The following is a 25,805-nucleotide window of genomic DNA, read 5'->3' on the forward strand; positions in this document are numbered from 1 at the left end:
ATCTTATTCTGAAAATCAGCATAAAAAAGTACATAAGAATCAGTCAAAATTGTCCAATTAATTATTATCGAACAATGTAAATGTTACTACAATGATTAAAACCGCCTCTTTTTATTACGCTACAAGCGATTATATTACTGCTATAAATAAGCAAACATATAATTTAATTTTGATATTTTTCAATTAATTTGCAAAACATAAATCAACGCAATCCTTAGCGCGTAAATTTAGAACAACGCGGTAATGATTGTTTGACACGAAAAGCCCGCATTGGTTTCTGATCATGTCATTACTTACAATGATTGCCTGACACGAAAGGCCTAAACTAATACCTTACCATGATCTACATAACAATGCTTCCGGTGTGTGTGTGCGCGCGACTGCATATTTCTTTTAAAAAAATCATTCATTATTCTTGTTCCTTTATACATATAAGTTCACCGTTTCTAAAAACCTTCTGATCAAACATTTGTTTCGACATTGTTTATATAAATATAATATAAATATTTAATATATATAGTTTATTTCTTTACATTATTATTAGTTTTTTATAAATTTGCGAACATAGAGAAGTGGATATTAATGAATTCCATATTTTATAAGAGAAAGTATATTTAAAAAATGATTTTTTTTCTAAGATGTCAATCTATTCTTTTGGTTTAGTAAACTTGGCTATTTCATGCATATTACATTCCGCAATCGACAAGATCCTTTCGATGAAAACCTTTCAAAGTTTCGTGCCGAGGTTACGCACGCGGTTTTAATCGATTAATAAATAGCACCGGCTTGCACCTGTGTCATGATAATTAAAGAGGGGATAAGGGATTTCCGGAATACGAACATTTGTTCTTCATCGTTACAGCGCGACGCATTCGTAATATTTTGCGCGAATACCGTTAATGCACGTTCAATCCGAATGATCACGATTTACTGTGGAATATTAATTATATTGGAATATAATGTTTTATTGAATGCCCGAATGTAATTTTAATGTCAAATTAACGAGGAACTTGTTACCACTTTTTCAACGCCTCATATTTTTACATTCAATATATTATCAAGGCATGTTTTATATCGATTTAATAATTCAACAAAATCTGCTTTTAACATGTCTTTATTGCATTTGAGATAATTAAATTTCATAAATAAATACATTGAAATTGACCAAAGAGGCAAAATATATGATTAAATCAATTCTCTTAATCTCACGCCGGTACAAAAAAAGTTACTCGGATAATCATCCATATAGTTAGATCATTCTTTTGTGGTCACACAAGACGTGCATCTTAACGCAATACCAGTTTTATCACTTTCTCACGTTCAGGCGACGACACTGCGGACACAACGCGGCCGCTTTCGTGGCCAGAGTCCGTCACTATCCTGCACTGTGGGATTTCGGTCTGCTAAGTATGTTGACAACGTGTAGCAACGCGCGTTTCCATCGTTGGATGCTGCGGCCTGCGGACCGCGCGCACTGATCAATATGGAGGGGAGCTTGGTCGAAAAGCGCGGGTAGGGGTTAGTTTCAGGGGATGCTTTGAGAGGGTTTGCGTCGGTGGCGGTGGCGGCGGCGGCGGCGGCGATGGCGGCGGTGGCGGCGGCGGCGGCGACGGTCCCGGCGACGATGTCGGCTACGTCGAAGGTCGATCTCCTGGTGATGGGATGGTGGTGGTGGTGGTAACGATGGTAGTGGAGGTGGTGATGGTGGTGGCGGCAGAATGCGAGAACCGCGAAAGGGGAAACGAACCCTTGCGGCCTTACTGCGCGCAGCTTTAGCCAGAGGAAGAGAGAAAGAGAGAGCGTACATACGCGGTAGCGCCTCAGTACGTACCGCGACGTGGACGCGTCTGTACCGCGCACTCTCAGGCCCTGACTCCACTCTTAACTGGGTCAACCCCGTCGAACGGGATCCCTCTGTGCATTAGCTCTACGAGGTAGAGACCTCGGCAGTAGCAGCGCGCCTGCGGCCAAAGAGCACTGCCGAAGAGGTGCCCTCGTTTTTTCCCTTTCTTTTTCGTTGTCCATGAGAAAACGGATTGCCCGGTTGTATTTAAAGTACGGTGCTCGTGCTCTCATGATAGGGGTAATTTCTCGGTTCGACTTTGCCGGCACGATCTTTCGCGGCAAGAAGAATGGGAAAATGTCTATTTTAGGTTTCAATTATAATCGTGAAACTCTCATATATGGTTAAACAGACAGTTTTGAGTGACGGGATGATCTTTGGAAAATACGTTGCGTTCGACGATAGGATTTATCGATAATCGGATAGATTTGCAGTGGAAGGATGAAGTTCTGAATAAAACGTACGGATGGAATCTAATTAGCGCGAGTTTTTAAATGATTGTCCGCTGTCAGAAGCGAACTTTTTATCGACATATCTGATAGTTTGCTTCTCATAAAAGGTTCGTTTGAAATGACAGCTCTTGATACGAATATTTTCCTACTTGTTCGTCGATCGTCGTTAGATTGTAATACGCGGACAGATCGTTGAAATGATCGCCCTACTTAAGATAATGATCGTATTCAACGCAGTTCCCTTTTGCAATCTCTTTTGAGTGATTTGCCAGCAGTAGTGCGACAATCGTACGAAGCTGTCGACTGAATTAGAAGTGACGTGTCTACGACGGCGAATTTGAGTGTTTGCGTTGCTATTTTGCTCTCTCTGACGTCTGTCTGTTCGGCGCTACGCTCGTCGCAACCAGGTCAAGTGTGCCCGCACCACCGTTGACCTTCACAGCGCAAGTTTCGGGATCTTTTTACCTTGCCGGTTAGCGCGCTACATTAACCACCATAATAATGTATGTGTATGGCAGTGACATATTTCGAGATTTCGGGAAGTCGCCCTTACACGATAATTGATTACCTACCTCGTTCGTTAAAAACGTTTCCCAATTCTCAGCGAATCATTTTCCATTGCTGATAACGACTCGCGCGTTTCGTGAAATTAAAAAACTTATAATTTTACAGCTGGAAAATAAATTGTTCGACGACGCTAAGTACTTTTAACTTGCGAAGTAATTTTCCGATCGTTGTCCGTAACAATTATTGCACGGATACTTTTGTGAAACAGCGTTTTCACATTTTGTTTTTAAAATTGCTGAAGTTTCTCACTTTTCCCCTGGCGAAAATAAAAATCGGAACGTAAAGCGAATGTGAAGGGAAGAGTAACAGAAGCGCAAACGAAACTTTTAAGAGGCGAAAATTGAGACAATATGTAATGTAAAAGAGACGTTTACGTTTCCTTTGCATTTCGTTGTCTCAATTTTCGCCTCCTAAAAGTTTCGTTTACGCTTCTGTCACTCTTCTCTTATATCGATTTACATTCCAATTTTTATTTTCGCCAGGACTTTTATGTTTGTATTTATTCCACTTTCACAGACACTGTTTGAAGTGTGATATACAAAACCACTGCGTATCTGTGTGCGCTATAATTTAAATATAATATGACTTATCGTTATGAATATCATTTTTTTAAAGTTGTGTTCCCAATTTATTGCCAGCGCAATGAATTTACGTTATCTGGCACTATAGATTTTCAGCTGACAATGAATTTTGGAACGCAGCCCAAATAACACTCTTACGAAGCGTCTTTGAAAAATTCAAGTTGTTCTGTCGGTTTGCCTGTCGGAGTTTATAAGATGTGCCGCGATGTAGTATATCACGGTAACACGACGATACAGGCTGTCTCCTTACGCTTTAATTTCCTGAAAAATGCAGTCGTAACCGGTGAACCGTGCTTCTCTTTCCCCGAAGGACCTCGCTCTCGAGAACGACATCGCGCCCTAAAAGATCTGACGGTTATTTCAAAGCCACCGTTATACCCTTCTTTTAGGGTCATGGCTGTATGTGTTTCTGACGGGGAAGTCCGGAACGTTTCCGTATTCGTTTTAGAGAATAATTTCTGAAGACATGCCCCGGGAAAATAGGATACGTGCCAACTTAGATCTCGAATCGAGCTCATCTCTCAGCGTAAAGTCTCCGTTTATTCTACAGTGAGTGCGGATCCTTCGATCCGTACTTCGAGCTGCACATTCTTCCAGGATATTATCTAAAAGTGGACCGTAATAGCGAGGATTTCTTCGGGCTCACGTACGGTATGAGTCGGGGTTTATAATAGAAGCGGTATGCTATTGTATGATAAAACGCGATACGTTGAGGAACACGAAATCATTAATGGCATGAAATCATTAATAGTTGGAACCGACAAAGCGACATGGCTGTTAACTATGAGATAAGATTTGAATACTCGTCAAACGTTTTTCGCGATTTCGAAAGCTCATATGACATACTCGGGACGCGTTCTATTCATCGTATGGTATAAAGGTGATATTAATAGGAAGTATATGCGGGAAGCTATAATCGTTTTGCTCGATGTTCGTATTAACGTATTCGCGCTTAAATTTGCGGAATTTCCAAAAGAAAGGGTCCATTGTAGTCACATGCATAAAAGCCAGAAAGTCAAAGTGTCTAATATTTATTCCCTTTTTATTTGGAAAGATTATACTGTCATGTATATATAATTAGAGAGAGTTATCCATCTCTTTCTTAATTTTCCCGTAAGAATGACTTATCTTTGCAGTTATTTGAGCTTAACAAGTTCACAAATCAGAATTCAATATATTGCAAATATTCACGTACATTTACACATCATAAGCTCGTATAAGCTTGTATAAATGTTTTGATAAGTGATCGTATAATAAATATTTGAAAAGCAAAGTCGAAGCGCAAAATACAAATTAATTTAAGACCAAAAATAGAAATAAAAATTAAATCGTATATGACGTATAAATGGCTGGTGACAGAAGCAAAAATTTAATTTTTATTTATATCTTTTAATTAAAAAAATAATTTCCTCATATGGGAAATGTCATGTGCATTACGTTCCATAAATGATTGGTCAACTTTACGTATCGTGCATCTCGATAAAGTATATGTAATAATACATGTAATAACATATCGATCTGATTGAGGATGGGATTCTCAATTCTTAGAGGTTCCATTGAACTTGGGATTTCTTTCAGCTATATCAAACCACTTGTCTGCCGTCGATCAAAGAGGGATCCTTGTGAATTCTTCGATAAGAGTTTCTCTTTGAACTTTAAGATTCTTTTGAGGACACTTTGCTGCCCATCGCTGAAAACAATCGTGTGATTCTCGTCCACCTTTCGAAATAATAGATACATCGTTCGTATATGTAACCTACATTATAATACTTACCTCTGAATTTTTTTCGAATTGTGCTTTTACAAATTTTTTTTACAATTTTTATTTTTCATTATTGACAATTTTGCGAACGGTACTCGGAATATAATGTAAATATTCTACTTCTCATTAATTCTGTATTTTGACATATCGTATTATTACCATTTTTTACCATCTTTTTATTATGTCTGATTAATTATTAATTTTAATAATTAAGAATACATATGACATTTTAACGTGCTATGTTTATATCGCATAGATAAATAAACATTCGCTCATGTAGCGCTTCGTAAAACATAATATTTTAATTTCTATCGATATATCAGTATTGAATCAAATACATGAATAACAAATGTTAATTTCAAATGTATATTTATTAAATAAGCGCAAATAACAGTTATTAATAGATTAACAAATTAAAAATTGTAGAAGCTCTTTTGCCTTTTGATAATTAAAGATATATTAGAAACGTATTTAAATTCGTATTTAATATAGATAATAAATAAAGATTGTATGAAGATAATTGTTTTAATTGGCGAATACTTTGAAGTTTTCATATAATCACTTTTAATCGAACTTTAACTATTATTGTATTATATATCTCGTGTGTTCCGTCAAACATATTTGCTGTGAAATTTTTACGGAATACTTTTATTTTCCATATGCTTGCGTCGGGATATATTGGAAATATAATCACTATCAGCGAGGACGAGCGTTGCGTTCTGAGCTATCTTTAATATATTTGCTGTCGACATGGTCTGCGATTGTTATTGAAATCGATGGTTATTAAGGGCGGCCATTTTAATACATCCCCATTACTTTCCACATATAGCAATTATATGTCATCACGCGGGGGAGAACTAGGAGGTCGAATGGTGTGAGCGTGACTGGAATAAAATATCGATAGCAAGAATTAAAAAGGTGCGCGGACGTTGGCACGTCTCGAGGGCGACCCCCGATATCCCGATAATAGACAGTAAAAGTATAATGCATGGTGATAAAAGATAACTTCACCCCGAGATAATAGTCCTGCGAAAGGGAATTCGATTTTTGAGAACATCCTGCGATAAAACTATAAGATGATCTGTGAAATTATTAGGAGATCCTTAAGGGTTTCAGTGCGTTTCCCGCGTCTTTAAAAGTCGCGAGCTCAGAGAAATTTGTGAGGATATTTATTTTAAACAAACACTGCCGATTTTTCAAACAGTTTGACGTGCTTGCGTTGATCCTGTGAGTTTAAGTGATACTCGATATTAGCAGCAAAATTTTAAGTGCGACACCATCGATTAATTTTACTGTGGGACATCCTGTGAGTCATCGAGAATTATTGAAGGTAATTATTCCGTCTTTTAAGAATTATATGTTCTTATTATTTAGGATTAAGGATGCTATTAACTTAGATTTATAGTCAATAATATAACTATTTGTGGAAATGCAAAGGAAGGTTACCTCGCAAAAGTATTTTCTGTGAAGACAATGTCGTAGGTTCTCAGTTCATGCTAGTGAATATATTTGTTCGAGGATCCAATGTACGAGGGCGTATAAATTCTTACTTTTCTCTTGTCTTTCCGCTCGGAGGCATTGTATCTGGATAAAATCTAAGGAAAATCATCTTTATTGAACGAGATGAAATAGGAAAAATGTTATTGCTGTAAATATGTAATTAATTGTAAGATATAAGAAAAATAAATGAATTCTTATCTTTTTTATCACATGTATTTAGTATATTTGTATTTTGTATATGCATAATTTTTGTATCTTTAGACTTTTTATATTTTAAACGGAATTTCTGTACTTTTGATATGCAATTAATTATATAATTAACTTATAATTAACTTAACTAATTAATTGATCACATTAAGAATTTCTATTATACTACAAAATAGATTCGTATATTATTTTATTAGACCGTCTTCGGGAAACACTTTATCTGTGAGTCAGCCTCATCCATAAATCCGGGGTGGAGAAATCTGCCGCACGACTTTTCAGCGTGTTCGATTGCTCGGCAGAAAATCTCGGAAATTTGTGCGACGTTCGGCGGAACGTTGGTTTCACGCTACTGTGTATCGCTGATTTTGCTGTGCGATAAGTACCGCGGATGCAAGGGAACCGGAAATTCCCACAATCTGCGATCCCGCGTCGATCCCTTTTACTCCCTCTTCCGAATAGATCCGCTTTTGCACTCTCTTGTGCTGTGTTGTTGCTCAACTATTCTTTCGCACACATTCTCGCGTTCTCTTCCATCAAGCCTTTCTCCTTCATTTCTTCCGCTTTTCCGTTGCTCGTTTTTGTCGTTATTGTTGTGGGAAAGTGTAGCCATCCGCAATGCTGTAGGTAGTAAGATTGATTTATTCATGTTAAACTTGTAATATTCATGTTAAACTTGTAATTGATATTAAAAATTTATTTGTCTATATTTATTTCTTTATTTTTTGATAATATATTATTTTATACATCAAGCTTGATAAATTCTACAATTAAAAACGGAAATGACAATATTGCATTTTATAAACGCATGTGAAAAAATCTTCTACAAAGTAAAATATACGTGCATTGATAAATAATTTATGTTTGTATACTCTTTTATATTTACATTTATATTATTATTCATATTATTTTTTTATATTTTTATTGCTCAAAAGTGTGCTCAAATAACAACATCAGATTAAAATGTACCTCTGCAGGATGTTTTTATTATATATTTAATGCAAAATATGCGACTATAAAGTGTTACATCAAAATATTATAAATATTATTTCAGATCTTCGTATATATATATATATATATATATATATATATATATATATGTGTTATATGTACATTTAATATTGCTTTTGTATATTATATTCATTATAGTGCAAAAACTGTTTGCTTCATATATAAAAATTTTTATCCGCAATATGTTTGTCCATCTGTTTCAACTAGCTTTTTATTCAAAATTTTATTACTTGTTCTGTATCTTACAGTTTTGTTTTTTTTCTTCTCTTTCTCTTTCTTTTGCCTTGTACTTTCATTTGAAAATATTCATGGAAGTAAGAAGAGCAGGAGAAGTTATTGTATGCTGTGAAATACTTTTCTGAGATCAGCTACGTTGATCCTTTTACTGTCGGTTCGATAAGTCTCGAACTTTCGCACTTTCGTCGTAAGATTTCTCCTCTGCCGTTTCTAAGAATCTTTTCGCGCAAAGATACGTCTCAAAGATATCATCTCCTTACTCCATTTCGCATATAAAAGTAACAAACAGATGATTTTTTTGAATTTTTTTCAAATGAATATTAAATAAATTAATTACAAGCACTGATTAAATATATTCATTTATTAACCTGACATTTCAGGAATATTCAAGATATCTAACAAATTGGATCTCACAATCTGCAAGAAAGAAAGATTTCTATTCATAGAATTGACCTTTTTTACCTTTTTCATTTATATTACCGTGACAGGAAATGTTTTCTATAAAAATAGTATGATTAGAAGTTTTGATTCTTGTGTAGAAGTATTTGTCTTGAATTCTTTTCTTTCATTTAAATATCATGAACTTTGAAGTTTCTAAACAAAGATCAAAGACATTACTGAATTTTTGAGAATCGATCCTTGGGATGTTGATTCTTTTATTTCTACATCTCTATAAATCGTGAGCTTTGGGCAAATTCACCAATTTCTTCGCAATCACCTCTGTAAATCTTACAAAGGATAACGTACAAAGTTTTATTTTTTCCTCTCTGTCACATCGTGATAAAGACAATGGCATGACGCGGATTTGTTCGAATCCTTCGAATTTCAGCTCCCTTTTTTCCATCGTTTAAAAATACTGTTTCTACGCGAAAAACGTCGATACGGGATAGAGATCGTTTGTGGACATTTCTTTCATCCGGATCCGATAAATCTGGAACTTTGACGTTTTTACTTCGTAACTCCTTTACTACCGCGTTCGCATAAATCCCTTCGACTTTTTCCTGATTCACACTGAGGCTCGATCTCTTTACAATCACATTGTCGCGGCTTGCTACGCTATTACGACTTTTCCTTTTCAAAATTGTGCTTACATCAGACGTGGCAGCTCGTTTTTTTTTTCCAACTCCTTTCACATCGAAACGTGTTTTCATCGAGCGTGCAGTTTCGGTTTTGACGGAAACCTCCCCTCAACAACTCAGCGTTCGGGAGGTTTGTCCGATAAATCTCGAACGCTCGAGCGATAATCCATATATCTCACCTCGGCAAACTCTCGTCTGTCGACTTTTCGATGTCTTGACCGCAGGCATCGATGTCTCTGTCTTCCCCGGGATCTTCTTTTTTCTTCTCCGTGGCTCGTTTTGCTCGGGCTCCATTCCGTCTCTCGAGTGAAAATATTTTTACGGAGGGGCAAAAGTTTTCGAGCGTGCGCGCGCGGCGCGCCATTTCGCTCTTGTAACTATCAGTCCGATAAATCTCCAACTTTGGGAGAGGCCGCCATGTTCTATAAATTTGCCAGTCCGTTCTCCGTGAATTTTCATCGTTGTTCGACTTTCCCTTGTCCTGACCGGCACTCTGACGTGTCCATCGCCGTTTCATGCCGAGTTTATGAATATCTCGATCTCACGGTCTCCTATTCTCTTCTCTCTTTTCGATCCCTATATTCTTTTTTTTTCTTGTTCATCTCTTCTCACTTGGCTCTTATCCGGGCGTATGCGCGATATCCCGGTAGTCGAATATCGCGTATCGGGCAGCTTCTATCTCGTTTTTTTGCCGCTTGACTCCGGAATCCAGCTTACCTCGCAGTTTTCGCGGGCGCACCCTTCGCCAATGCACCCCCTTGCGACAAAATTTTTTCGACGAACGCGTAAATACGCCACGACAGCATGAACGACGCGATCAAACTTCCTGTCTGCGATTTTTGTAACAAGCCGCACCCTCGACGCGAAACGTGCCGACGTTCGCAACGTAAACTCGGAAAAAGTTTGCGCATCTTGTTTTACATGTATGTATATATAAGCTGCAGTACACTTTGCACCGCCGATGAACATATTCATGCACACGTAGCTACGCGAATGAACGTTAAACAAAATTTGCGGTTATCGTTATCGTGTTGTGTTATAGGTATTTCTCTGTTCTCCTGCCTTATAAAGGGATGGGTTGCGTTAAATTCGATAACGTCATTCTATAAAGCCTTCTCGGCCACGTCTTTACCTCCATCGCCTTTCGGGACCGAAATTCGAGGACAGTATCCCAATTTACGAGGCGGCTTTACGTCCCAGCGGGAAACTCGAAAATGACTCGACGTAATCCTCGTAAATTTTGCGAAGCATCGCCGAAAAAGGAAAACAAGGGGAGAATCTCGATGGAGTTCTCTTCCACTGCCTACTTATCAGTGGCAGACGTTGCCGACTCTCACGGGGAAAATTTTTCTCTCCGTGGACAAAAGAATAAAATTTTTACGAGTCTCTCTGCCGCTGAAAATGAAATAAATTTTCTGACTGAAGTTCGTGATCAGACGAAATCAAATCCATGATGCTTCGCGATGACATGTTATTTGTACAGCCCGAAGAACAGAAGCTAACTACTTCATAACAAATATTCAGAACTGAACATATTTGAAATACTTTTATTTTTAAAAAAGTATTTGTGTATTATATTTTGTATTTCAAATGCTAAGATTGACAATTAATCTTATTGCTTGAATTACGAAATACAAAAAACTTTTAATCTTTCGATTTTAAATACAAAATACGTAACACATATACTTTCATATGTTTTGCTAAAATACAAGATACTTTTGCATAACAAATTCTGTGTTTTAAATAAAAATATTTCAAGTGCCTAGCTCTGTGTAAGCATTATAATGTTTAATATAATTAGAGGATTATCTTTGTATTCAGACTACTTTATAAGATAACGGCTAAAGAAAAGAATATTAAAATAACAGATATTACTTAGATGACGCAAATATTTGAATAAGGGACTTTTTAATTTTTTGTATAATTTTAATATAATTTTCCAATATTGGCTTTTCTAAATTTTTAGTTGCGAATAAAATATTTTTTTCCTCTTCTCACATATCGCTGAGAGGAATAGAGAACGAATAAAAAAACGTTTGTTCTTTATCTTTTCAACACATTGTGTCAAACATACCTCACAAAATGTATTGATTGCCTCGTTAAAACGAGCAAAGTTGAAAGTTGGCTTTTGTCTTGGTATCTATTCCTCTTTTCTGCATGTATGGAACTATATAATGATGTCGTGCGATTTTTTAAAATATTTTATTTTATTACGTGCACATATACGCGCACGTTCGTTTTATTCGCGATCATTAAACGCTACAAAGTCCGCTATTTCTGAAGTACTGCTTATCGTATTGCTTTAACCCCGATTTCCACGTTATGATACGACACGCATATATCACACGAGATCACGCTCTCTCGCAATTTCACCTTACATATATCAATACGATCTCGACTTGACACCTGGAAAGTTTATAATTCTAATAACTCCCTTGATATCAAACGCTGTAAACGATACCGACGATAAACAAAGAGAGAAGCAAATGGAAGTACATTTTGAAAATAATCTTAGAGAATTATTACTCCCTATACTCTATTATAGAATAGATAAAGTGCACGCGATGGGTAATTAAACTGTAATTAAATTGTATTGAATTAAAGACGTGCGCTAATAATTTTGAATTTTCCGATATTTTTATTTAAATAATTAGTGCAAGATTTAAATACTATTTAGATCGAAGCAGTATAACAATTTGATTGTAATAACGTTTATTAACAAAAATGCCTCTCATTAAAGTAAATAAAATGTATGGATTTGTATATTTTACACAATACGCACATTGTCATTCGAATATTTCAGTTAACCATAACTTAAATGTACCATTCCTATTGTTTCATATCAGTGCTCTTGAACTTGAGTTTGAATTTTGCGATTTTAACATTCATCGTTCTATTTATTTTGTTGCCATTTTTTAATCATAATCCATGTTGTTTTTTCAGGAAGTGCTGTACGTTCGTGAAACTCGTGTCGTCTTTGCGTCATTCATCTTCTCTCTTACGCATCTTTCATGTCAAAAATAGAACTCTGTGCGTCGCGAAATTCCTTCTCGGACACGTCAATATTGGTGCTCGTATAACGAAGAATAAATCATAAAACGAGCATCGAGGGAAGCTGCGATCATCACTCGGCATGAAGGGTAAGTCTATTTTCCTAGATATCTTATAAAGCGGTTTTATAAATACAAATAGAATTCAAAGATTAGATTCCTTAGATTAATAATAAATAAACAGATAAATAAAATTAGGGTAATAAAATTAGGAATGGCGCTGTAAATATTGCGCTTAAATAACTGGCAGATTTAAAGTCTAAATATATATATATATACAATATTTCAGATTATAGACACAATGTGACAAGTGTTGTAACTACAATTGTTTATTAGAAACAATCATCACAATAAAAATAAATAAGACAAGCTGTTAAATTATTTATTGCGAATTCTGTAGGACATTATGAGAATATTATTTGACTATCAGTACTACTTTTTTTTTTAATAATATTTCTGATTCCGAAAGAAATTTATTAAGCTTTTGGGAGAGCATGTCAGTTTTTTTGTTTAAAAAACAGATGGTTAACACAGTCGAGCAGTGAGACAAGCAATCAAAAACACGCTCGAGTACGATGTCGATGTAACCGCGTCCCAAGAGTCATGCGTGAATACAAAACGAAACGAGCGCGAGTTCACTTCGCTGTTTTATGGACAGTCAATTTGATGAATTACATTGAATAACGATTCATTTTACGTGCAAATAAATTTTGCGATGCGTAGTTTAATAACGCCGATAAAAATCTTTCTCCGCGCGGCTTACAACTGAATTTGTTGTCAACTTTTATACGAATTGGCGCTTTGGAAAGGCATATACGAGATTTTAACTGTGCAACAGTTATAACAACCGATCTTTTTACAATTGTTATTTTTTGCATAGTGTACAGTTTAGAAACTATTTCGTACAAACAAAGTATCGATTACAGTAGAACTTCCACTATTTGAGTTTCCATTTTTATTTGAATGCTGTACTTTATTTAAACGATTTATTATTCACACTTTATTATTCAACTATTAACGCAATGTGATTTTATTCTGACATATATATGCCCATATTCATAGTCAGGCCTTATATTGTATTTAGGACTCCCTTAAATTTATCTTTAGATGCTCAGTAACCAATAAAATAGTAAAACTGAAGATAAATTTAAAGAAGTCTTAAATGCAAGGATGCCTGACTATGAATATGGACAATATTCCTTCTTCTATTTTTACGGAAATATTTCATGCAAAACGTTACAAGATTTGTATGATTTATCCCTTAAACACTACACTATAGGAACGACACATTTGGGTATGACATATCCAATTCAATTACTTGCATAAAAAACATATGGTAAATATTTTTTTCAATCAAAAATTAAGAAGTGTAACGGTATCAAGCAAATGTAGGTATCTTTACTCATAATAAAATAAGATAAACAATAAAAAAAGTGATGGAAAAAGAAAGCCAGGTATGCCATATCAAAAAGATAGATAGCTTAATTTATTAGGCGCTTTAGGAAGACATCCTCTCAAATACAATAAAAATATAATTATATATATTGTTAGACGTAGGAAATTTTCACAATTAAAAAAGAGAGATATAATTAAAGCGATTTAAGACTAAATGTTGCAATCAAAAAAACTATTAAGAAAACAGATAACAAGCTAATTATGCATTAATTTCCAGCAGAAAGCTATGTAATTTATTTTTAATAGCAGTGAGATCTTATTTTGTGAGTCATTCGATAAATTGTTCCAAAGTTCAGCCGCATTTGAAAGATCACTTATAAAATTTGGTTTAATATAACGCGACGCAATAAAAGGATATTATTTCTCACTCAGTATCACGCGCAGCCCTATTATACCTAAATTCAAACTCTTTATATAGAACTAAAGGCATTTTAAACTGAAGGATGCAAGTTATCTATAACATAATTCTAATCTTGAGCCAACATAATTTACGAAATATGGTATAATATGTTCGTCCCATTTTATTTGGTAAAAATGTATAAGGGTTAAAGAATTTTTAATTCTGCAAATTATATAATTATGTAATTATGATAAATAATCTCAGAATTTATTTTTTCTTAAATAAATTATGAGAGATTATTTATCATTATTCTATTTAAATTAAATTAATTTTGATATTAGAAAAATTATTATTTTAATTTAATTTATTCGATCGCTTATATTATTCTATAATATTAGCTTAGAATATAGATGGCCTATCTTTCTCTTTTACTCTGGATACTCCTATTTTTATAGAAATATTTTATGTAAAAAAAATGTTAAAAGATTGTAATTCAAATAACCAAATAAATAAATAAAATGTAGAAAAATAATTATTTTAATTTAATTTAGTCGATTGCTTGTATCATTCTATTAGCTTGAATAATAAAGATTTTATGTGAATTAATTACAAATCGGCGCTCAATACTGTATTACTTATATAATTATCAAAACAATATTTCACGCGCTACTGAAATATCACTCATAATGTAAAATGACGGCAGTATCGCGATCAGTGACGAATATGCACATGGTTAGTGGATTACATCCTTTGGTGGTTTCTGCGCTCCCGGAAGTATGTATCAAAGTTCGCCGGCGGCAACTCCGTGAAAATTTCCGGAATTTCGCGTTGGTTCTACGAAAAGCGAACCCGACGGCAAGCATTACGTAGCCATAGAGTAACAGCTGTTTTGCATTGCAACCGAATTAGTCCGCGGCGCGTGCATACAGAATTAAATTCAACATTTCACTGGAACTGAAAATCGTTGGTCATTTGCAATTTTCTCTTTACACTTCGACCATCAATTTCACTTTGCGCTTTGTGACGATTAATCCTACTTATAAAATAAATAAAAAAGTTTGACTATGTCATATTATCCTTTATTTATTTATAAAATAAATAAAAAAGTTTGGCTCTGTAATGTTACCCTCCAATTTGTAGAGATCATTCGCTAATTAAAAAGCAATAGCAGTGGCTTGTCATTCATTATTCATAAACCGTAAGCCATTTGAGCGGTGTAGACTTGATTAAAATGTTACAAAAGTGTTTTGTTGTTACGACACTAATTAGCAAATAGCTGCTTATTATGCTGACATAAAATTGGAAATAAAACTTTAAACATATCGCAAAATTTATAAAATTCTACAAAAGATTTTTTTTAGTTTTAAATTGAACCAATCAATGTACTGCGTAAATTTGCAGCTATAATGATGAAAAAGTAAAGAATTTGTTTGGAATGTTTACTGAAAGTACGTTAATTCTAACTCAAGAGGAAAATTATTGCTGGTATGCAAATACTTTGCTTTCCGATTTTCTTTTAAATTATTTAGTTCGCAAATTACTACAAAGCAGAAATCAAATTGTATTAAATTCATGAACACGTCTGCAACAATAGCACAAATTTGTTCAATCACGTTCAATTGTCTACAACGTTGTCGAACTATGTCACATAATCGAACATGAAGTAATTGGTATGATCCAAGGTGCATCCCGAAGCGTATTAATCGAATCTTGTCTCTGTCTATTATAATTAAAGGTCTCGCGCTCATTGGCCCCATGCGACGCATTCACAAAATTTGACAAGTCCGAAATTAAATGACAAGATGATATCTTATCTTTTACCGACGATTAGATACCTATTTAAACTTTAATTGCTTTATCTTGCTGTTTGAAGTATAAAAAAGGATTTACAAGTATCACTATGTTATTAAATATATATATATAATGTTAGATAATTTGTTTATTAAGGAAAAGGTATAATATTAATTCGTATAACTGATATTATATAATTTGACAATCTTTTGAATATCTCATCAAAATATCTCAAATAGATCATCATTGGAATGTATCTAAAGAAACTTTATACTTTAATTTTTAACACAATTAAATAATTATTTTAACTCACTTAAATAATTAATTGGAAGTCAATTGCAAACGAAAATTAATAACCGATCAATTTTTATTTGAGAAATATACAACTGTACTACTATAGGTACAGCAATTAGTTTTCAACTGCCTCAGCTGCGCATAGACTGATGCGAAGTGCAAATCTCTCTATGCGACTGATCCCACGATTAACTGTCACCCTTATAGTACGACTATTTGTGTGTGTGTGTGTGTGTAAGTGTATGTTGCAAACGGTACATCGCTATCGCAAATCCGATACTGAATTATCTCGATGATAGCGTATCGCGGATTCCGGACTTGCATACTCTCATCCATAAATTGTTTCATCTGATTTACATCATGATATGAACGCTCATAAACGCAATCTAATTTTGAATCTTTTTAACAGTCCGATACATAATTGCTCATAATTGTTATGTTTATTGCAAGCTCGTTAAATATGTCTTCTCGTGCTTATTTCTTTTAAAAATTAAAAGAACCCTGTTTTGCATTGATCATGGAGTATTAATTCAGGGATACATAATATTAAATTATAAATTGATGTCATATATCACATCACTGTTGTTATATATTTCTTTTATGTTACTATTCATCTCTTTGCATCATGCGTTTAGTGCATGTCATTGTCTCGAAATACAAGTATCACAGATCACACAGACTTGATAATGAATTATCCTTGTAATATATGCTAGCCGAGAGACTGTTCGCATGAAGGATAAATTGTTTTCGTTATTTTTGTCGCGTAATATGAACGACGGTGCACATGAATTTACATCGCTTTAATTACATCTTCTTGTGACAAATATTTTTCCCAGAGCAGTACAAATGTTCTGCAAATATTTGTTTCACCAGCTTTTAAATGCGCGAGTATGATTGCGCAAAATTTTAGCGGAAAGTGCGTTCGTATAAATGCTGAAGTTGCGTACGTTAGGATCGTATTTCATCATATTTCAAATCACATTTTAAAGGTATGTATTGGAATTGTTGTTTTAAAACTGCATCGCAATATAAGAGAAGCTTTTCCATCATGAGGTGATATTTTTATTTTACTTTACCTTTTTAGCTATTTAAATACAATTTTTCCGATGTTGTTTGCGCTTGCTAGAGAAGAAAACTTTTTTTTATTTTGTAGTTTTTATTTATATTTGTAACTTGGGATTCTAGAACCGTTTGAGTTTTAATTTAAATTATTTGTATTTATTATATTAAAAATGCATTTCTGCTAATCATTTATTATACTATATATATTTAAAATTTTATTATATGTTTTTTTTAATTAACTACAATTCTAAATAATTGCAATGTATAATTATGAATAAAATTTGAAATATATCATATATATTGATAATATATTATATTGATTTTTTAACTTGAATGTAGAAACGTAATATCATTTTTTTATATTTCTTGGAGAAATGAACTGAGTTGACGGAAAAGAATGTCTGACAGAGACGGATGTGTGGGTGATCAATTCTCATTTCAGAGATAATAAAATTACTACTGCTTCAATATCCCGTATTAGTTCAAGATTCGCATTGGTTAAATCATGACAAGAGAAATGATGCTCAGTGCGGTTCAATTGCGATCAGATTTTTAAGTAGAATACGTTTTATATACATTTTCTAAACGGACAATAAAACATACATAGATATATTTACAAAATATATAAAAGCATTTTGAAACATACATACATGAATCGATACGTGCTCCCTGGAATTAGGATACTAATTATCTTTTTTTTTAATTTTGATGTAATTATTAATTTTAATTGGAAAATTAATCAATAATACATACATTTAAACAGAGTAAAATGTTATCTTTATATCATTTATAATTTAGGGTGGAACATTTATTGAAATAATGAAATATTAATATGAATAATTAGAAATAACGTATAAGTACACCATGTTGAATTCTCAATATTATTTCTAAGAATATTCCTACGCAATGCTTTCTGTTATTAACAAAGAGTCAGACTTAAAAAATTACGTGATAATTCCATTTTGCCATAGGCAATATTAGTTCTAGGAGTTCTCTCAACTTTCGAGAAAGACATTTTAAGAGCTGTCATGGATAATTTGGGGCAGGTCAACTAAAATGTCAAAATAAATTTTTTTACACTGAAGTGTAATTATGATATGATAATTAAATAAGAAATACGAAGAGGACGTAGTAATTAACAAATTTTAATAAATTTTGTGTATTAAATTCGAAATATTTGATAATGTTTATGATAAAGTTTTTGCTGCGTAATTATACATTGTTATTATTATTACGTAAAGTATAATATCGACTCATTATACACGAGAACTTCATTTGGAACCTGCTACAATGTAGCATTAAAATTTTAGAAATCTTATTAATTGCTTGACGAAACTTTTAACGAAGAGAACTGTGTTTAATTTAATAAATACTTCATTTAACTTCCGGAATAATCGAGAGGACTTAAGCCCGCTGAAAGCAAACGAGAGTTTTGGAAGGAGATAGTGAGAAGGTTATAGTAGGTGTTAATGGGAAGGATAATCCTTTAGTTTTATCCTACGAAATCCTTGCCCGTATCTCATTGCTAACTATGTTATATTTGCCAGATGTAATTCTCGTACCACTTCGAGACTAATTTGGTCTTCAAAACTTTTGACATTATAACCCAAGAGGCGATTTAATCCTAATCACAAATATGCTAATCGATAAGACGAAAATAATGTTCTCTAGATGGGTAATAAGCCAAGTAATATTACATGGTGTAATAACGTATTATTTATTAGTTTTTCAGAATATATACAGACAGTGATGTTATAATTTTAATAATTATTAACAAAGAACTGAAAACAGGCATTTAATAAAAATTTCTTGCTGACACTTCTCCAATTTATTAATTTATAAATTCTCACTAGTAATGGCGCTTTAATGGCGATTATATTTTGCTATTTATGCTGCGACATATTTTACATACATGTTTGAGATGAATCTGAAAAAATATCTAGAGGGTTCACGTATCAGAAGAGCCATTTTTAATTATTCTTAAGTAGACCATAACTCACGCGCAAAACGACAATACTTAGAACCGTGTCGAGTGCATTTTTACGGTTCTCCTTCTTTTCACATTCGTCTCTTTTCATTCGCGAGCAGAGATCAATATTCTCATGAAAATTCAAGCATCACACGCGAGATGGCCGGTGATTTCGAGAAGCCGACATAACTTGGAAAACTAATAATTCTTTTCCCGCAGAAGAGGACTAATCTGGTTTAGCGAATCCACGGAAGCGGGCTTAATATACTGCGGACGTTATAACATATACTCACATATTATCGACCTATATACTGTTATGAAGGCAAAAAATTTTTAAGAATTTATATACCTATCTGATTTAAAGATAAGAAGAATAAAAAGAAGAACTAGACCTAAGTACACGTGTTTGAAATGGAAGATAACGAAAACTAAAGCTTTTATTTATATTCATTAATTAACAAGAACAATTTGAAATTTATCGCGATGAAGTTTGCAGTATCTCGTGAAACCGTTGAATATCGCTTTGTAAATAATCAATAAATCGATTACTATTATTGCTCTTTGAATCCGGAAACAGGGTTAGTCCTTATATACGTGTCAGCTGGGTAGGATGTGTTTTAGGATTGGTTCGTGACCTTCTTGCGTACGTTCCAGATCCTAGCCACGGTGAAACGTGCCCTATTTAAACTTCCTTCCGCGATCAAGATGTTAAGAAACACGACCAACGTTTTCACATCTCGTGATCGTAAAATTAACTCAATTTTAGCTACACCATTTCAATACGTTTAAGAATTTAAATTCGTTAGTGATGACTACAGACGTGATCTAGTAATGAATTTTTTACTAAATAGTTTTTAATCCAAGAACAATAAATTCATGATGGAACCAATAGATAGCATCTATTATCTCATCTATTATCTCAACATCTGTTATCTCATATTAGGCGCTTATCTCATAATAGGCTTTCCTCTAATAATAGAAGAAAAATTTTAATTAGTTGGATTTAATCTCACACAAATTAATTAACGTTTGTGTATTCGTGCGTGATTTTCGTTTTTAATATCAGGCCATTTTGTGTCCGGCCATTTTCGAGATCAGCTTTTCGTTTTCGTACGTCCGTTTTCCATGGGATTTTTGTCTCCATCCGAGACGACAACGCAACGATGGTGCGCACGTTTACAACCTCGTGAAAAGTGTCTCTTTTGGAGAATTGACCGAACTTTAAAATAAAATGCAAAAGAGTCGGTGAATCGTTGAATCGACAAAGCGAAAAATATCTCTACATTTTCCTTGGAAATCAGATTTGTGAATATAAAAGCGGAATAAAGCATGCATCTGTGTCTGCAAAAAAAAAAAAATAAAAAAATAATTTAAAAAATATAAAATATAAATATGTATGAGAGAAGAGATATATAAATGCATTTTTATAAATTAAAATATAAAATAAATTTTAAAAGTTATATTCTTTAATGTAAACATAATATAATAACGTGCTAATATATTTTTCATGAAAAGAGACGTAAAAAAGAGGTGAGATAGCATAATTCATATAATTCGTTAATCATGATGTAGTCCAATGAATCATTTGATAGTCAAAAGTGAATCTTCTTTTTGGAAATGCACTTCACGATAGATTACTTTGTGATGTCAGCAATATATTTGAAAGCATTCGATCGATAGTGAAGTAAGGACTGCAAAGTACAGACGTACTTTTCACTTATCGCTTCCGAAGCACTTCGATCATCCAAACGATAGATCGAGTCCTTTTACTCACGTTTAGAGTCTCGCGGGACATTTCGAGTAAGCTTTCCAATTGCTCGATTCGTTCCGTCGATAGGTATAAATGTTGATTTTACAATTCAATCGTAACATCAACGCAAAAAAGTGATACAAAAAGTCAGTGAAGATTTTGTTAGTAAATACATCGTTAAGAGTTGTGCACATAAATATAATTGCTGCTTTAATCATTTTCAAATATGTAAATATTTTAAATCAAATTAATAGTTTTACAGTTTGTATTTCATAAAAAAATTTGTTAATTATTGATAAAATAGAATAAAACAGATATTTATATTTTATATCATAAAATAACAAAAGATGTGAAATACAAGTAAAAGATATAATGAAAATTCCACAGAAAAATCAACAAAAAGTATAACGTAACGAAAATAAAATAGATGATGTTTATTTGTCGAGTTATCTATCTCTATCAGAAATATACGCCGAGATAAAGACAGATAAAACAATCATATTTGCCATGAAATACCGATAAATCTAATAATTTGAATCTATCTACTATATAGTACGCAAATCGGATGGAAGTAATGTGCTAGGAATTCAATTTCGAAAATCGAATTTCAAACTAGTTATATTATTATTTTTTCTCATGCACATATTGTACCTTTTTTATCAGGACTCTTTTTATACAAAAACGAAGATAATTTGGATTATCGTAATTGGTTGAAAAATATAAAAAAATGCTAGTATAACACGAGTATATTTATATGATACATATTGCAATTCCAACACCATGATATGTTATATTTGTACTGTAGTAAATTTTTTACGTAATATGATTCAAACCATAAAATTATCAGTATCACTGTATATAACGGTAATTTCAGCTTTTTCAATAAATAAACCAACTGTCACTGGTCACTAGGGACGCAATATCGTAGTACTGATTTAATAATGACTGATGCATCACTTTTGATTAATATTTCATTCAGGTATAAATATAAAGTTAACGCATTTTTATTTTTTAGAATTAAACGCAGTACGATTAAAACTACGGTCAAGCCGATAAATCACTAACAATAACAAAGCTGTCATAACCTACAGTGCGATCTATCATTGCACTCTTCACGAGATGATATATTACTTGACAGTATTCTCCACTCGAGCGCATTTTTGTTGCCATTTCTTTTTTCTTAACGTCGCGCGTTAATGGTTCCTTGAGCTTATAAGTTTTTCATATTGAGTAATAATTTTTTTTGTTGATTTATCCTGATTCTTTTATTTCAATTTTTAATTTTTTTTGTTTATACATTAAACGGAATTTTATTATAAAATTTACAACCGAACAAAAAATTTGCATAATTCCAATGTAAGTAATTAAAAGTTTTTATAACTTATTAGTATTTTTTGTACAATCATTTTTAGTAATATTTAGTAGTCATGTAACATCTATTTGCGGATTTGATAAAGTAATGAATTATTATGAATATATTATATAACGTATTTATGTTGTCACGGCCGCGGCTGGATTGCGATCGCGGTCTTGGCAATGCTGCAATGTGCAAATGACATGGAATATATAACATGAAGATATTGATGTGTAACAAGATAGGCATTGATGTTAATCCCACATTGGGATACATAGTAGAATAACAATTGCATTTTGGATGTAAAAGAAGGAGATCCTATTATGTGTATTATTTGAGATAGAAAAATTGCTTTAGTATTTTTTCTGTATTAGTAACAAATCACTTATTCAATTTAAATATATATATTAAAATTATTATTGTAACTTGTAGATTTTATAATTTCTTTGAAATCACTCAGTAATTATTTATTCATGCGAATATTTGTCACATTTATTTATTCTGGATATGTCAATAATAAAATGCGTATAATTTTATTTGCATTTAATTAAATAAAATTGAACATTTAGCCATTCTCGAAGTATAACAATATGTCAAGCAAGAAAAAGCATGAGTTAGAACGAAATGTTTCATTAATTTCATAGTGGAAAATTTATATCTGACAGAGAACACGCGCGTCTGACTCCATAATAATTTTTTGCCAAACAAACATACTTCTTTTTCAAAAATTTAGTATTGAAATTATTTAATGGAGTTTAATGATGGTTATTTACCAGAGAAATTATTGAAAGATTATTCTTAATCGCGCGAATTAATACGGCTTTATTGCGCCTGCAAATTACAGATAATGCACATTTAGGTACATACTATTCGTCGGAAATAATAAAATTTTATGTTAATATTACGTGTTTTATGTTAGCAATGTTGCGGAAAATTTTGTCGAGCATTTTCGACCACAGAGACCATCGCGAATTTGAGATATTTATCTCATAAATATACAGCTATGTTCAATTATTAAGCACTCTTATAAGTTTTATAATTCTTAGTATGCAAACTAAAATAAACAAAATTTTTACAACAAAATTTTTCAACAGCTTTAATTTATTAATAAATATTTAATATAATTAATATTTAATATTTTATTATGCTCCTCTTTTATTTTGTAATTTCTACAATTTTTGATAAATTTTTTATTATTTTTGTACAAGTGAATTTTGTTATTTATCCTTATAATTCTTCCATGATCACCATTTATAAGTCTTGTTTCGAAATGTATTTTAGCATGGAATTTATAAACAGAATTGTATAATAAATTCAAAGAAAGTATATACGCATGGATTAATTAAAATTTTAAGAAATCATTAAAAAAAAAGAGAAATTAGTCATTTAAAAAAATTGCAAATTAATAGAATGACTAATAATTTTGGACATGGCTGTATGAGGAAACGATGGCATCGATTATCGTTGCTGTCGCAGACATACTTTTTTTTTTATCTCTTGGCACTGTCACAACAGACTTTTATTGCGCTTGAAAAAGCTGACTTTCTATTTATTTCTCTTCCATCGATATCGAATATGCTTTAATCCAATAGTTGTAATGCAAAATGATTATTAGTACACGTTATTAGTAAACGTTTGTTTTATTTCAAAGCTATTTTATAAGTAATAATTAGTTCAGTTATCTCAACACGAAAATAACGATTTTATCGTATTTAAAAATTTAGCTAGATACAAATCTGAAAATAACTTTATTGGATTATCAAAATAATTATGTAGGACTCTCAAACTGTTAGTTGAAATATTTTGCAACTTGTTTATCACGTTTGAACTTCCCCTACAGAATTATTTTGATAATTCAAAAAAATTATTTTCAGTTCTATATCTAGTTAAATTTTTAAATATTTCAACAAAATCGTATATTATTAAAAAGATTTCGTGTATTATCAAAAAAATTTGAGCTATATGTCTTCGGAAACCTTTTTAAATTATTCTCTCGATTTCTCGCTTTTATGTTCTTTGTGTGTCCAACTATTTCACGGGAGGGGGGGGGGGGAGGGGAAGTGACGACGCCACGCGAATAGCTCGCCGTAAAGTCATTTGGGAGCCAATAAATTTTTTCACCGCCTTCACAGTAGCAAGTACACGGCCTCACGTAAAACGACGGAACACTTTCGAAACGTAAGACGAGGGTGCAGTCACCCCGAGTCCAAGACAAATTGACTGCGGCCGTGGTGAGCATAGCCGCGACATATAGGTGCTGTTTACTTATGTAGGTCGACAAACAAAATAGGTGTCATGCTTAGCCAGCAGTCGTTTGGAGTCCGCAAATTACAGGCAATATACCCTGTATCTCTTGTGAAAACAATTTTTTATGGGTATTAATTTTTAATTGTGACATAGGTCCAAAAAATTTCAGCAAGGTTGACAATTTATTTTTATATTGTTAATAAATATTATTATATAATTCTATTAATTTTATATATATATATATATATATATGTGTGTATATGTATATGTATACAATGTATATTTTTTATTGTTTGTCGAAACAAGAAGTCAATTTTTGAAATAATAGGACAGAGCAATATTGACAATGGGATCGAATTGTAGTAGATCTGTTCGGCTTTGGTCAGACAGGTTCGCCTAAGGCTATCCGTTACTACTGCAATATGAGCTAGGATTAAACGACGAATTAGTTGATGTTTAATCATTGTATATTAATGTTATAAATTTTGTATCAATCGAAATAATTTCACTATCTTGATAAATTCTCTTTGTATTACAACAATAAATAATTTTTATTTCTCCAAAAGTATTTTATCATGACATATTATGGTTTATTACACAGTTATGTAGTTATATAACTATTACAAGTTATACAAACTCTCGTACCAACGATACAGATTTCGAAATTGTTTGTTGAATGACATACTATATAGAATGTTTGCACGAGACACCCGGTAGCATCGTTGGCAGTGTCGTCGAGGAGTGGAAATAGTTGGGAGTTGCTTGAATCTAGTAACAGTGGGAAATAGTCGAGAGTCTTCGCCGGTGGTAGGTTGATCGGTGAAGTGCAGTGCAGATCCATAAGTCATGAGGTTCAACACGTTCAACCGGCTTTCCAACAAGACGAACAAGCAAGGAGACGAGGAAGAAGCCGCGACGAGAGGAGGAGTGTTTGCTCGTGACTCGCATCATCTTCTCTCTTGCTACCATTTTCCCATCGCCTCTGTCGGTTACACCTTGCAGGTTACTACTAGTGCACCTTCAATTACTAGCCGATCATTACTACTTGTTTGACCTCCGTTGGGTATTTTGCGGCTGCTTTCATGTGTGATATGGTTTGATGTTGATCTCATTAGTGAATTTCATAATACGTTTAAAGCGGTGTTGACAATATCACTAATTATGATTAACAGTAATTTTACTTTAATTATTTTTTACTTCTTTTATTTTTTATTATTATTTTGTAATTTCCAAATTATAAAATTTAATTTAATTTTT

The 25,805-nt window shown here is 32.8% G+C and overlaps 1 protein-coding gene and 1 long non-coding RNA gene across 17 annotated transcripts in view; both read left to right on the forward strand.

The window, feature by feature from the left end:
- The first annotated feature begins 1,630 nt into the window (after positions 1 to 1,630).
- Positions 1,631 to 25,805, forward strand: part of LOC105145084 (uncharacterized) — a 160,254-nt gene continuing 136,079 nt past the window's right edge. Inside the window, exons 1-3 of one of the 16 annotated variants that reach the window (XM_087403405.1) lie at positions 1,631 to 6,535; positions 7,110 to 7,134; positions 12,180 to 12,376. In XM_087403405.1, the coding sequence (XP_087259531.1) occupies positions 12,370 to 12,376 (7 nt within the window). In that variant the 5' untranslated portion in view covers positions 1,631 to 6,535; positions 7,110 to 7,134; positions 12,180 to 12,369. The remainder of the gene's footprint in view (positions 6,536 to 7,109; positions 7,135 to 12,179; positions 12,377 to 25,805) is intronic. The other 15 variants (XM_087403404.1, XM_087403407.1, XM_087403406.1 and 12 more) reach the window with 15 other exon arrangements.
- LOC147910413 (uncharacterized) overlaps positions 24,768 to 25,805 on the forward strand; it is a 44,709-nt gene continuing 43,671 nt past the window's right edge. The window contains exon 1 of the long non-coding RNA XR_015544242.1: positions 24,768 to 25,550. This is a non-coding gene — a long non-coding RNA (uncharacterized LOC147910413). The remainder of the gene's footprint in view (positions 25,551 to 25,805) is intronic.

The sequence above is a fragment of the Acromyrmex echinatior genome, chromosome 2 (assembly GCF_024713525.1).
Source record: "Acromyrmex echinatior isolate Ae372 chromosome 2, ASM2471352v2, whole genome shotgun sequence".
Classification (NCBI taxonomy): domain Eukaryota; kingdom Metazoa; phylum Arthropoda; class Insecta; order Hymenoptera; family Formicidae; genus Acromyrmex; species Acromyrmex echinatior.